Source organism: Mesoplodon densirostris, chromosome 2, assembly GCF_025265405.1.
Source record: "Mesoplodon densirostris isolate mMesDen1 chromosome 2, mMesDen1 primary haplotype, whole genome shotgun sequence".
In the NCBI taxonomy this organism is placed as follows: domain Eukaryota; kingdom Metazoa; phylum Chordata; class Mammalia; order Artiodactyla; family Ziphiidae; genus Mesoplodon; species Mesoplodon densirostris.
In genome coordinates, this window is record NC_082662.1 from 38513177 (window position 1) to 38528925 (window position 15749).

General features: G+C 41.1%; 1 protein-coding gene across 1 annotated transcript in view; it reads right to left on the minus strand.

The window, feature by feature from the left end:
* Positions 1-733: 733 nt before the first annotated feature.
* ZSWIM5 (zinc finger SWIM-type containing 5) overlaps positions 734-15749 on the minus strand; it is a 270681-nt gene continuing 255665 nt past the window's right edge. Inside the window, exons 12-14 of the mRNA XM_060089701.1 lie at positions 4952-5115; positions 4371-4452; positions 734-3628 (exon numbers count right to left, since the gene is read on the minus strand). Coding sequence (XP_059945684.1) covers positions 2766-3628; positions 4371-4452; positions 4952-5115 — 1109 coding nt within the window. The 3' untranslated portion in view covers positions 734-2765. The remainder of the gene's footprint in view (positions 3629-4370; positions 4453-4951; positions 5116-15749) is intronic.

Genomic DNA, 15749 nt, shown 5'->3' on the forward strand with positions numbered 1-15749 from the left:
TCTCCCACAAGCCATGGGACCTCGGGTATCAGTGAATATGTATGTAGGACTTAATGTTAGGACATTTACCACCATTTTGCTCTCAGATCTCCAAGCCCCAGAGCTACATGGGGCTGTGCAGATCTTCCTAGGAGCTAGAGCTGTGACATTTGCAGGGAAATGGGGTCCCTATAGCATATGAGGCCAAATTGACAGGGCTTTGTTTCTGGGGAGGGAAGGGTGTATAGATCAGAGTGGGTCACAGAAATGGCTAGAATACTTCAGAAAGGCCTGTTGAGGAAGATGGAGTCTAGGTGAGCAGGGAGAAGCTGAGAGGCCTTCAGCTTTGACACCAAAACTTGGGAAGACATAAAGACTCAGTTAAGTTGTTAGGATTAGAGCCTTAGACTTGCATCACTAAGGCAAGAAGCCTTCTGAAGCCAATAGGCCCCATGGCACTCAGGGTTGCCCTGCATTCTTTTCTGCGCATACCCTCTTAATTTTCTCAGTATCTTGCTGTTTCCGCTTTTCATGGTGGTACCTACTTCCTGGGATCAGGCTCTGACAGGCCTGTGAGCTCTGGAGAGGGGTGTGGTGCAGTAGGAAATTCTTCATTTGTCATTCCACATCTTAGACTATTAGGAACCCACTGTGCTATATAGCCTAACCAGCTCCCTGTCCCAGCCAGGTGATGGAGAAGAGAGAAGGGCCCCATTTATTGAAAGAACACAATTTCTGATTTTAGAAAATGATCTTTTCTGTGATCCATGATTTATTCATAGAAAAGCACTGTGAGGTCACACACTTGCTAAAAAACGGCAATTGTGATACAGAAATGGGAGTGGCGTTGTCTTTTTTTTTTTAAACCAACCTACTGGGCTGAGAGGTTGTTGGGCCCATAGCTGGACGGTGAGACTTTGGTAGCCACAAACAGCAAATGCAACTTACTGGTTAGTGTGGAGGAAAAAAACGCGACACAAACAGTTTGTCAAAGACAGGAAAGTAAAGCAGACAAAGAGGTCCTTAGTTAACGCTCTAACTATACCACCCCTTCCCTGTCACACCCCACCCCCTACTCGGGAACTAAAACATGAAACAGTAACCACCAAGACACTGGCATCTAAATGACTCTTCCAAATGCCTGTGCTACCTCCTATTACAGTTCCAGGCTGAGCAGAGGGGTCAGGAAGGTAGCAGGAACATGATACACTGTGGAGGTCAGCCAGGGCTAAGACAGGGGTTGCCTACTAGAGCTAGAAACTAGTCAGAAAGGAAAAGGCCAAATGCATTCCAGCCGCAGCCTCCAAACCAATGACCAATGGGACTGTGACAGAAGCAGGCAGAGGAAGCTTGAGGTAGAAAGGCAGGGGAAGAAAGCAAGTACAGGGTAAGAAGAGAAATGTGGCGCTGAAGGAGCCACTCAGGGCAGAGGGAGACTAGTGCTTAGAAGCTTGTTTGGTGAGACAATGGTGAATAAAGGAGGCACAGAGATGAGGAACATGTTTAGCTGATGAGAGAATAAGAAATGGGGATGAGAGATCTGGCAAAAGAGAAGGGACACATTCAGGCAGATCCTCAAACATGAATTCACAGACAAACCTACATGTGGAAATATACACAGTTACACACAGACACAGACATGTTTATACACATGCACTTATGTGTGCCCAGATACACAAACACTACACATGCATCGACAAACATCAACACACACACACACACACACACACAGATATGTATTTTTATATGTTCACAAATGTGTATACCCTCACACAGAAACCCACCATCCAGTACACAGACATGTCTTCACACGGACACAAACCTGACACAGATACACATAAATATACATGTGCACATGCAGGCATGCACAGATATATCTATGTGCACAGATGCACGTATGTAGCCATCCAGATCCACACACACACAAGTGTAATTAGAGATGAAACCAGATGCTGTCTAACACAAAGGTGACCAGAGAAGATGAACATTATGAGCCCAGTGGCCTCCCAGACCTTCACCCCCTGCCCTTGTTTCTCAGGAGCTCGGCAGGCCCCCCGAGAGAGAGGCTGTGTGAGGCAGGAGCAAGAGCTTCTGTGTCCTCATGGCTTCATGAGGTGAAGGTCTAAGTCAAGACCGGGCCCTGCCCCTCACCCATCACTGGGCTGTCAATGCCCATCTGCAGGCCGGGGTTTCTGCATAGACTAGACTTGGGGTTTACTCTAATGGCCGTTTTTCTCTCTGCCACCCCCACTCTTCCACTGCCAATAGCATATCCTCTGCAAGGGAAACCTGAGAAACGGTTGTGAATCTCCTCAGAAAACAAGCCCATCTTCCCACCCACAGCTACCCATCAGATTAGAACCAGAATTATAAATAGTTACAATTTTACAATGTAATTGGCAACACATATACTATAGTATTTACAGTACCATAAATGCTTCTGTTTCTCTGGTTAAGCAATCCCTGAGACGGAACAGTGTTCTGTGTTTGCCAAGGAGAGAGGGCCAATGCTCAGGACACGCAGGATAGCGGGGCGTGAGGTGGCATGTGTGGGGTTTCTGATCGGTCTGCAGGGCCCAGCTCCTCCAGGAACAGTGGGCTGTTGTGAGAACCTTGACAAGGCATGTTGGCTAGAGTTGGACTCTCCCCATGCTTAGCCCTGTGGTCCTCTGGCTTCAGCCACAGGTGCTCAGAGTCCTCTCAGGGTGGACAAATGTTTGTGTCCTTGGCCTGACCGGATGGTACCTGGGAGCGCAGGATGCCCCAGCAGCGAGCTAACTGCTCTCTCAGCCAAAGCGCTCTCGCACCAGCAGCATCAGCTTCTTCTTGCCTTTGTAGATTTGTTTGAGGTTGTCGATGAACTGGGCAAACTGCAGGTGGCCGTCCTGCGGCAGCAGGAAGGTCTCCCGGGCCTTGCTCAGAAACTCAATGAACTCTCCATAGTGGCGAGGGCTGATGTGTGTCAGGCGCGAGTGTGTGGTGTTGATATAGGCATTGATGGTGGCATCCAGCAGCTGGCGCAGGGGAGCTTTGTCAGTGGACATAAGCTTTCCCGAGCTGCGGCGGCCTGGGATGCCGGCCAGGCCAGGTGCAGTGACCGTGCAGCGCCGTAGGATGTCCGAAAGCACTGTGGCACAGTGCACGCTCTTCACCACCAGGGGAATCAGGGCCGCCAGCTCATTCTTGCCCAGGGAGTGGCTGAGGGCACACGCCCAGAGCACATCGTTGATGGCCGGGTGCGTGTCCTGGTTGTAGGCCAGGTTGAGATGGCTCATGGCGAGTGAGGCCAGCTTGAAGGCACGTAGCGGGTAGCCACGGAGCTCCATGTAGCGGGCGATGGTGAACAGCTGTGAGTGAGTCATGCCGCCGGCAGCAGCATCAATGGCAATCTGGTAGGCTGCTTCAAAGGCGATGTGGTCCTTCTCACAGAGTGTAAGGGCCGATAGGGCGCAGCTCTGTGGATCCTTCATAGCACACTGCAGGGCCAGCGTGCGAGCACAGCTAGCCAGCTCCTCCCGCTGTGGATAGTCAAGACTGAGGCGCAGGATGGTGGTGTGGGATACGGCTGTGGCAGCCACGATGCTGGTAGCCTCGGTGGGGGTGAAGAGTGTGTACCAGCTTTGCAGGATGCTCACCAGGGCCTGCACACCTGTCAGGGAGAGCCTGAGCTCAGCCATGGCCATCCGGGTCCTGATCCATGTCTGCCCAGACTACCGTTAGGGGTCAGAACTTGGCCTGCAGAGAGGAGTTCTCCCTCCTTCTCAGCAGCCTTGAGATGATCTGAGGCAACCAGGGCAAGGGGGAACAACCCAGATGCCCAGACCCTGTTTGGGGTCTCTTCCCCATCCCTTCCTTCCCCAGGTGAGAGTGTTGAAGGTTTCTGCAGGTGTTCTAAGCCCCTCACAAGGATGGAGCAACAGAGCCTGTGGTTTGCCTGCCCCAAGGCAGGAGTCGCAGATCTGCCTGGGGGTTCTAGCTGAAGTGGGGCCTCTCAGGGCAGAGTCTTGTGCTGGGGCTTTGGGCTCTAGATGGGGTCCCAAGCCTCCAAGTTGTTTGGGGTTTCTCAGAATCATGGACAGGGACTGGGACCAAACCACTGGGCCAACTACCTCCCAAGGCTACATACACTTGAGTACTTGTGGCTGAAAATTCACTCTCTCAGAATGTCTCTGATCAGAGGGTCAAAGTGCTGCTGACATCAGGGTATGGTCCAAGCAGTGAGGGCAGAGTTTGGTCAGGCTGAACAGAGGCCATCTTCTCCCACCAGCAGCCTCATCCTTTCCTAGCCATCAGTAATAGGAATATGAGAGCTCTAAAGATTCATCGTCCTGTCCCAAGAGTAGGGCCTAGGAATCCTTTCCCCTGGGGGTACAGGGAGCTGGGAGACTCACCCACTTCTGTAGCACATGTCACCAACCACCGCACCATCTCCCGGCGCCTCCAGTTAAGGGTTGATAAGGTCATCCTCATCACCTGGGCAAAAAAGCAGCCTTCCCAGTTGGCTAAGCATAACTGCTATAACCTCCCCCTCCCCACTCCCCCTTGCCATTCATTTATGCAACAAATATTTATTGGTGCCTTAAACAGCCATCTCTCCCCTGATAACTACAGATGGGTTTGTTTAATTTCTGCCCCACCCCTGCTACCAATCAGATAGAACACTCCTCTGATGACCTGTAATGAATAAAGCCCTTATTACCACACCTTGCTTGACTTGGAGGAATAGGGGTGGGATAGGGAGAGGATGGGGACCCTGTGGAGCCTAAGGCTACACTGCTTAACTGGCCTTAACTTCAAAACAGAGGCCAATGTTGAGTCCTTACCTTGTGTCTAGCCTAGAAGCTGTGTCCTGGGGACAGAGAAAGAACCAGTCCTGGCCCATGCCCACTCCAGTCCCCATGGGATCTTATCTTCTACCAGTTGTCACTAGGCCAGAAGTCTAAAGAGGGGATGGCCCGCTTGTCCTCCATACCTGTAACCCCAGCTCCAGGGCCACGTTGAGCAGGGTGCTGTCTGTACTACTGTCCGTGGGTGTAGCAATCTTGAATGCATCTTGGGCCAGTTTGAAGATGAGAGAGGAAGAATGGATGTGCTTCTGTATTGCTTCCAGGATTGTGCGGAGCCTCAGAGTGTCTCCTACAGGTGCCGAGAGAAGGGGCAGGGACAAGGTCTTCTTTAAAGCTTCCCTGAACAGTCAGCTGATCACAACAGGTACTGGTTGAACTGGCGGCCATCAATGCACTGAGTGCTTCTGAAGGCCACCATCTCTTCTGGGTGGTCAAGCTCTGTCTCCACTGAACCCACTGGAGGCTCCTTCCTTCCCCAGGCACCCACATGAATTCACCTCTCTCCACCTTTTCATCTGCCTCTACCCCTCACCCTCTTTTCCCTCAGGATCTTTAGGTCCCAGAAGTCATTTTCTCGAACACCTGAATTTTGAGAGCTACTTATATAGGAGAAGGAAGCCACACTATTGCCAAAAAAGTATGCCAGTCCATAGTTTGCTCCTCAGTACAGCTCCCTGAAGCAAAAAGGAGCTGGGCCACCACTTCCTATCCAGTAGACAAGTATGAGTGCACAGTTAAGGAATACATTGCAGGAATGCCACGTGTACCATATGACGTGAAGGTCACTGTATAATGGCAGTAGGGTATATGAAAGATTGGTGTATCTTCTGAGGGGGTAAAATGTGAAGTAAAGATAGAACAAAAAGTAGGTCTTATGTTTTACCAAGAGGTGCAGTGGTAAGAGTATACAGACTTTGGAGTAAAATACATTGGGAAGTGAACCTAGTTCAGCCGTTTACCAGATCAGTTACTTCATGGAAGTAATGGAAACAATAACCTTTTAAGGTTGTTGGGGGAATTATAAAAAATTTGTGTATAGTTAATATTCTATGATTCTACTTTTATATAAAAAAGATAAGTAAGAGTCTGTGTGTGTACAGCATGTGTGTGCACACATATATGAACAGGAAATACCTGGGAGTATTTATTATAACACCGTCTTAGTAGTAGTAGTTATCTTTGGGTGTCAGGATTGAGAGATTACCTTTTTTTCTTCTATCATCTTTAAAAACAATTAAAACATTTAATAGACTTTTTTTTTTTTTTTTGGCCGCACCACGTGGCTTGTGGGATCTTAGTTCCCTGACCAGGGATTGAACCTGGGCCCTTGTCAGTGAGAGCACGGAGTCCTAACCACTGGACCACCAGGGAATTCCCCACAAGTTTGGTCTCTATATCTGTGAGTCTGTTTCTTTTCTGTTATATTCACTAGTTTGTTGTATTTTTTTAGATTTCACATAAAAGTGCTATCATACAATATTTGTCTTTCTCTGACTTAATTTACTTAGCAGAACACCCTCCAAGTCCATCCATGTTGTTGCAAATGGCAAAATTTTGTTCTTTTTTATGGCTGAGCAGTGTTCCATTGTATATCTATCTATACCATCTCTTCCTTTTTTTTTAAACATCTTTATTGGAGTATAATTGCTTTACATTGTTGTGTTAGTTTCAGCTGTATAACAAAGTAAATCAGCTATACATATACATATATCCCCATATCCCCTCCCTCTTGGGTCTCCCTCCCACCCTCCCTATCCCACCCCTCTAGGTGGTGTACCATCTCTTCTTTATCCATTCATCTGTTGATGGACACTTAGGTTGCTTCCATTTCTTGGCTAATGTAAATGATGCTGCTATGAACACTGGGGTACATGTATCTTTTTGAATTAGTGTTTTAATATTTTTTGGATATATACCCAGGAGTGGAATTGCTGGGTCATATTGTATTTCTATTTTTAGTTTTCTGAGAACCCTCCATATCATTTTCCACAGTGGCTGCACCAATTTACATTTCCACCAACAGTGTACGAGGGTTCCTTTTCCACATCCTTGCCAACCTTTGTTATTTGTGTTCTTTTTGAAGACAGCCATTCTGACAGGTGTGAGGTGATTATCTCATTGTGGTTTTAATTTGCATTTCTCTGATGATTAATGATATTGAGCATCTTTTTATGTGCCTGTTGAGCATTCCAAATAGACATCTGGAAAAATGTCTATTCAGGTCTTCTGCCCACCTTTTAATCAGGTTGTTTTGTTTTTTTGATGTTAGGCTATATGAGCTGTTTATATATTTTGGATTTAACCCCTTATTGGTCATATTATTTGCAAATATTTTCTCCCATTCAGTAGGTTGTCTTTTCATTTTGTTGATGGCTTCTTTGGCTGTGCAAGAAGCGTTAAGTTTAATTAGGTCCCATTTGTTTATTTTTGCTTTTATTTCCTTTGCTTTAGGATACAGATCCAAAAAAACATTGCTACGATTTATGTCAGAGTGTTTTCTTCAAGGAGTTTTATGGTTTCTGGTCTTACATTTAGGTCTTTGATTCATTTTGAGTTTATTTTTGTATATAGGGTTAGAGAATGTTCTAATTTCATTCTTTTACATGTAGCTCTCCAGTTTTCCCAGCACCATTTATTGAAGGGTAGCTCATTTCTTTTTATTGGTAAATAATATCCCATTGTATGGATCTACCTCAGTCTGTTTATCCATTCACCTACTGCAGGGCATCTTGGTTGCTTCCAGTTTTTGGCAATTACAAATAAAGCTGCTATAAACATTTGTGTGCTGGTTTTTGTGTGGACGTAAGTTTCCAACTCATTTGGGTAAATACTGAGGAACATGATTGTTGAATCATATGGTTAGACTATGTGCAGCTTTGTGAAAAAACTGCCAAACTGTCTTCCAAAGTGGCTGGACCTTTTGCATTCCCACCAGGAATGAATGAGTCCCTGCTGCTCCACATCCTCACTCGTGTTTGGTGTTGTCAGTGTTTTGGATTTTAGCCATTCTAATAGGTATGTAGTGGTATCTAGCTTTTGTTTTAATTTGCATTCCCCAAATGACATATCATGCTGAATATCTTTTTATGTGCTTGTTTGCCATCTATATATCTTGTTTGGTAAGGCATCAGTTCAGGTCTTTAGTGCATTTTAAAATTCAGTTGTTTGTTTTCCTTATTGTTGAGTTTTAAGAGTTATTTGTGTATTTGGGATAAAAGTCCTTTATTAGATATTGTTTTGCAAATATATTCTCCCAGTCTGTGGCTTGTCTTTTCAGTGTTTTTCACATAAGTTTTAAACTTTAATGACGTCCTACTTATCAATGTTTTCTTTCATGGATTGTAATTTTGGTGTTGTATCTAAAAAGTTATTGCTGGGAATTCCCTGGCGGTCCAGTGGTTAGGACTCCACGCTTCCACTGCAGGGGGCCCAGGTTCGATCCCTGGTCCCAGAACTAAGATCCCACAAGCTGCACAGCGTGGCCAAAAAAAAAGTTATTGCCAAACCCAAGGTCACCTAGATTTTCTCCTGCGTTATCTTCTAGAAGTTTTATAATTGTGTATTTTACCTTTATGTCTGATATATTTTGAATTAATTTTTGTGAAAGGTGTAAAGTCAGTGTCTATATTCATTTTTTAAAATGTGGATGTACAGTTCTTCCAGTACCATTTGTTGAAAAGACTGTCCTTTTCTCCTCTGTCAAAGATCAGCTGACTATATTTGTGTGGGTCTATTTCTGAGCTCTATATTCTGTTCCATTGAACTATTTGTCTATTCTTTTGCCAATACCACACAATTTGATTACTGTCGCTTTATATTGTCTTGAAGTCAGATGGTGTTAGTTCTCCAACTTTGTTCTTCAATATTGTATTGGCTATTCTAGGTCTTTTGCTTTCCCATATAAAGAGAGTTTATCGATATCCACAAAATAAAATGCTAGGATTTTGGTTGAGACTGTACTACTGAATTTATAGATCAAGTTAGGAAGCACTGACATAATAACAGTATTGAGTCTTCCTATTTATGGACATGGAATATCTATTCATTTAGATCTTTGATTTCTTTCCTCAAAGTTTTATCGTTTTCCTCATATAGATCTTGTACATATTCTGTTAGATTTTTCTTAGTACTTTTTTGAGGGGTCCTAATGTAAATGGTATTGTGGTTTTTAACTTAAAATTCCAACTGTTCATTGCTGGTATATAGGAAAGCAATTGACTTTTGTATATTACCCTTGTATCCTGCAACCTTACCATAATCAGTCATTAGTTCCAGTTTGTTCTTGATTCTTTGGGATTTAACACAGACAATCAAACCATCTGCAAACAAAGACAGTTTTATTTCTTCCTTTCCAACCTATATACTTTTTCTTTCCTTTCTTGTCTTATTTCATTAGCTAGGACTTCCTGTATAATGTTGAATGGGAGTGGTGAGAGGTGATATTCTTGTCCTAGTTCTGATCTTCAGGGGAAAGCATCTATGTTCTCTCCATTAAGTATGATGGTAGCTGGAGGTTCTTCCTAGATATTCTTTATAAAGTTGAATCAGTTCTCCTCTATTCCTAATTTGCTGAGAGGTTTTGTTTTGTTTTGTTTTAAATCATGAATAGGTGTTGGCCTTTGTTAATGTTTTTTTCCTGTGTCTATTAGTATAATCATATGATCTTTCTTCTTTAGCCTGTGGATGTGATGGATTACATTAATTGATTTTCAAGTGCTGAATCAGCCTTGCATTCCTGGAATAAATCCCACTTGGTCATGGTGTATAATTCTTTTCACACTTTGTTGGATTCAGTTTGCTAATATTTTGTTGAGGATTTTTTGCATTTATGTCCATGAGTGATATTAGTCTGTAGTTCTCCTTTTTTGTACTGTCTTTATCTGGTTTTGGTATTAGGTAATGCTGGCCTCGTAGGATGAGTTAGGAAGTGTTCTCTCTGCTTCTATTTTCTGGAAGAGACTGCAGAGAGTTGGTATCATTTTTTTCAAGTATTTGATAGAACTCACCAGTGAAATCATCTGGGCCAAGTGCTTTCTGTTTGGAAGATTACTGACTCAATTTCTTTAACAGATATAGGCCTAGGTTTATTTATTTATTATTTATTTCTCCATGTGTGAGTTTTGGTAGATTGTGTTTTTCAAGGAATTGGTCCGTTTTATCATCTAAGATATCAAATTTTAGAGAATACGGTTTTTCATAATATTCCTTCATTATCTTTTTAACATCCATGGATCAAAAATGATGGCCCCTCTTTTCATTTAAGATATTAGTAATTTATGTCATCTTTTTTTATTTGTTTGTTTTTGTTTTTTGGCTAGCCTGGCTAGAGGTTTATCAGTTTTATTGATCTTTAGAAAGAACCAGCTTTTGCTTTCTTTGATTTTCTCATGTTTTCCTATTTTCAGTTTCATTGATTTCTGCTCTAATTTTTATTATCTTTTTTTTTTTTTTCTGCCAGCTTTGCTCTTCTTTCTCTAGTTTTCTAAGGTGGAAGCTTATTTTATTTTATTCCCCCTCACCTTTATTGAGACATAATTGACATATAATATTGTGTTAGTTTAAGGTGTATAATGTGACTTGATATATTTATTGCAAATGATTACCACGATAAGGTTAGTTAACATATTCATCACCTCACAGTTACCTTTTCCTTTCTTTTAATTGAGGCAAGAACAGTTAAGATCTACTCTTTTAGCAAATTTCAAGTATACAATACAGTTAACTATAGTCACCATGTTAACTATAGTTACCATATTAGATCCCTGGAACTAATTCATATAACTGGATGTCTGTATCCTTTGACCAACATCACCCCATTTCTCCCACCCCCTAACCCCTGTCAACCACCAATCTACTCTCTGTTTCTATAGTTCAGCTTTTTTTAGATTCTCACATATGTGAGATCATACATTTGTCATTCTCTGACTTATTTCACTTAGCATAATGCCCTCAAAGTTGCAAATGACTGGATTTCCTTTTTATGTTTGAATAATATTCCATTGTGTGTGTATGTTTGTATGTACATGTCTGTATATATACTACATTTTCTTTATCCATTCATCTGTCAACAGACACTTACATCGTTTCCAAATCTTGGCTATTGTGAATAATGCTGCAATGCAATTAACATGGGAGTGCAGATATCTCTTTGAGATAGTGATTTCATTTCCTTTGGCTATATGCCCAGATGTGGGACTGCTGGACCATACATGGTATTTCTATTCTTTAATTTTTTGAGAAACCTCTATACTGTTTTCCAGAGTGGCTATACCAATTTACATTCCCACCAACAGTGCACTCCACATCTCTTATCTTTTTGATAATAGCCATTCTAACAGGTGTGAGGTAATAGATTATTGGTTGCAAATATTCCTTTTCTAACATTTGCATTTAACGCTATAATATTTCCCTCCAAGCACTGCTTTCACTGCATCCTACATTTCTGATTAGTTGTATTTTAACTTTCATTTAGTTCAAAATATTAAAAAATTTCTCAAGACATCATCTTGATCCATGTGTTACTTAGAAGTGTGTTGTTTAAGCTCCATATTTCGGGGGATTTTTTTCAGTTATCCTTCTGTTCTTAATTTCTAGTTTAATTCCACTGTGACCTGAGAGTATACTTTGTATGATTTCTATTCTTCTAAATTTATTGAGGTGTGTTTTATGGTCCAGAATGTGGTCTATCTTGGTGAACATTCCATGTGAGCTTGAAAAGAATGTGTATTCTATTGTTGTTTGAGGAAGTATTTTACCAATGTTAATTAGATCCAGTTAATTGATGGTGCTGTTCAGTTCAAGTATACCTTACTGATTTTCTGCCTGCCTGATCTATCAATTACTGATAGAGGTATTGTGAATTCTCAGTGGATTTGTCCATTTCTCCTTGCAGTTCTATCAGTTTTTTGCCTCACATATTTTGATGCTTTGTTGTTAGATGCATATACATTGAGGATTATTATGATTTCTTGGAGAACTGACCCCTTTATCACTATGTAATGCCCCTCTTTTTAAAATTAATTAATTAATCAATTAATTTTTGGCTGCATTGGGTCTCGTTGCTGTGCATGGGCTTTCTCTAGTTGCGGCAAGTGGGGGCAACTCTTCGTTGCGGTGCACGGATTTCTCATTGCGGTGGCTTCTCTTGTTGTGGAGCAAGGACTCTAGGCACACGGGCCTCAGTAGTTGTGGCTCGCGGGCTCTAGAGTTCAGGCTCAGTAGTTGTGGTGCACAGGCTTAGCTGCTCTGCGGCATGTGGGATCTTCCCAGACCAGGGCTCAAACCCGTGTCCCCTGCATTGGCAGGTGGATTCTTAACCACTGCGCCACCAGGGAAGCCCTGTAATGCCCCTCTTTATCCCTAATAATTTCCCATGTACTGAAGTCTGCTTTGTTTGATTAACATAGGCATTCCAGCTTTCTCTTGATTTGTGTTAACATGGTATACCTTTCTCCATACTTTACTTAGTTGTTGTTGAAGGAATCTGACTGTGGTTAAGAAACAGTTTTTAAGATGAAAATAACAAACTGCCTCAACTAGTATGCATGCTTTCCTGAGAGAATATCTTTTCCAGACTCTTCCTGCTTTCAGTGCAGTTGGTTTGATAGTGAGTCTCCAAAGTATGGAAAGTGGGGGCCAGAGTGTTGACAACACCTCATACATGTGGTTTATTTGTTTAAGCCCTTGCCTCTGTTCTTAGTTCAAAATATATGGAAAGGTAAAGCATACAAACTCAGTCACAGAAGAGTTAAATATCTGCCTAAAGGTACAGGATATAAATGAAGCCCAGTGCTGTTCAGTGTTTGTACGTAGGGTGTATTTGCTTGTTTTAACACTGCCTATCTATTAATTGTGGTTATATATATATATATATATATATATATATATAATAAAACTTGCTATTTTAACTATTTTAAAGTGTACAATTGAGTGGTGTTAATCATATTCACCATTGTGAAATATCATTCATTGTGTAAATACCAGCACCATCTATTTCCAAAATATTTTTATCATCTTAAACAGAAACTCTGTACTCATTAAGCAGTAACTCACCATTGTTTCTCCCTTTAGCCCCTGGTAACTTCTACTCTCTATCTTTATTAATTTGTCTATTCTAGACCTATATGTGGAACATACAGTAATTATTTGTTTTGTGTCTGAATTATTTCATTTAGCATAATGTCTTCAAGGTTACCCCATGCTGTAGCATGTTATCAGAACATTTTTTTAATGACTTAGTAATAATATTCCATTGTATGTATATGCCATATTTTGTTTATCCATTCATATGCTGATGGACACTTGGGTTGTTTCCAACTTTTGGCTATTGTGAATAATGCTGCAATGAACACTGGTGTATAAAGTACCTGTTCTGAGTCCTTGTTTTCAATTCTTTTGGGCATATACCTAGGAGTGGAATTACTGGATCATATGTTAATTCTATTTAAAAATTTCAGGAATCATCACACTATTTTCCACAGCAGCTGAATCACTTTACATTCCCCCCAGCAATGTAAAGGGATTTCAATTTCTCCACATCCTCACCATAGGACTCCACACTTCCACTGCAGGGGGACCTGGGTTCAGTCCTTTGGGAACTAAGATCCCATAGGCCGCGCTGCGTGGCCAAAAAAAAGCCATTCTAGTGGGTGTGAAGTGGTATCTCACTGTGGTCTTGATTTGCCTTTCCCTAATGACTAATGATGTTGAGGTTTTTTTTCATGTGCTTATAAGCCATTTGTGTATCTTCTCTGGAGAACTGTCTCTTTAAGTCTTTTGCCCACTTTAAAATTCAGTTGTTTATCATTTTGTTGTTGAGTTGTAGTTCTTTATATATTCTGTATGTTAAGCCTTTATCAGATATACAATTTATAAATATTTTCTCCCATCCTTTAAGTTGTCTTTTCACTTTCTTGATAATGTCCTTTGATGAACAAAAGTTTTTAATTTTGATGAGGTCCAATTTATTCTTTTCTTTTGCTGCTCATGCTTTTGGTATCATAATCTAAGACTCTATTGCCATATCCAAGGTCATGAAGATTTACTCCTATGTTTTCTCTTATAAAATTTATGACTTTAGCTCTTATATTTAGATCATCAATTCCTTTCCTTACTTTCACTCTATCTGTGTCTTTATATTTAAACTGGGTTTCTTGTAGACAACATATAGTTGGGTCTTTTTTTTTTTTTTAATCCACTGTCAGTCTGTCTGTTTTTTTTTTTTTTCCCACCCGGCCGAACCTTGTGGCTTGCAGGATCTTAGTTCCCCAACCAGGGATCAAACCTGGGCCCCCTGCAGTGGAAGCATGGAGTCCTAACCACCGGACCACCAGGGAATTAACTTTTTCTTTTCCAGTCTGTCTTTTTTTTTTTTTAATCTCAAAATTTCCTTTTATTTTTTCCCCCATAAACAAGAAGGCAAAAAATTCTACTGTAAGTTCTTGGGGGAGGAAGCAATCATTCTCTTTTGGGACACAAAATTTATTAAAATTATGCTGACATGGAAAATTGAGTAATTGCTAGCAAGTGGCATTGGTGATAAATACTTCATAAGTATCCTTACAGATACCCATGTAAATGCAGTAGGTCAACCATCGTTTCTATTATAGACTAGTGTTTGTTGATTAATCACTAGGTATATGTCATTAAAATATGCTGAGAGGGATTATTACCACAAAGAAACTTACAATAAATCAAGAAAATTGAAATAATTTTTACTACGTAAGTTCTCCGGTCTGTCTTTTAATTGGTGTATTTAGACCATTTAAAAGAGATTTAAAATGATTATTGATATATTTGGATTAATATCTACCATATTTGTAACTGTTTTTAATTCACTGCACTTGTTTCTTTCTTTTAAAAAAAACCAAACTTTCCTCTTTTCTGCCTTCTCTGTTTTAAACTGAGCATTTTACATAATTCAATTTTCTTTTCTCACGATTCTATTTCTTCAAAAAATTACTTTAGTGTTTGCCCTAGAGTGGCAGTATACATTTACAACTAATCTAAGTCCATTTTCAAATAACTATACCACTTCACAAGGTACCTTATAATAGTATTCCCAATTCTTCCCTCTGTCTATAACATCATTGCTTTCATTTATCTTTAAGCTATAGTAATCAAATACATTGCTATTATTATTTTGAACAAGCAGTTATCTATTAGTTCAATTAAGAATTTTTTTACAAACCCAAAGGATTTATTTTACCTTTATTTATTCCTTCTCTAACACTCTTCCTTTCTTCACAAAGATTTGAGTTTCAGCTCTATATCATTTTTCTTCCCTGTGAAGGATTTCTTGCAACTTATTGTCTATAGCCTCTGTCTAAGACAGTCTTTATTTCTCCTTTACTTTTTTTTGTGTGTGTGCGGTACGTGGGCCTCCCACTGTTGTGGCCTCTCCCGTTGCGGAGCACAGGCTCCAGACATGCAGGCTCAGCGGCCATGGCTCACGGGCCTAGCCGCTCCGCGGCATGTGGGATCTTCCCGGACCGGGGCATGAACCTGTGTCCCCTGCTTCGGCAGGCGGACTCTCAACCACTGCACCACCAGGGAAGCCCTCTCCTTTACTTCTGAAGGCTAATTTATTTGCATACTGAATTCTAGGTTGGTGGTTTTTTCTTGCAACATTTTAAATATTTCACTTCACTCCCTCTTGCTTGCATGGTTTATAAAGTGAAGTTGATGTAATTCTTATCCTTGTTTCTCTATAGGTAAGGTTGTCTTGTTCTCTGTCTTCTTTCAAGATTTTCTCCTGGTTTTTGATTTTCTGCAGTTTGAATAGGACATGGGTAGGAGAAAACTTTTTGGTATTCATCCTACTTGGTGTTCTCTGAGATTCCTGGATCTGTGTTCTGGTTTCTGTCACTAATTTTGGAAAATTCTCAGCCATTATTACTTCAAATATTTCCTCTGCTCTTTTCT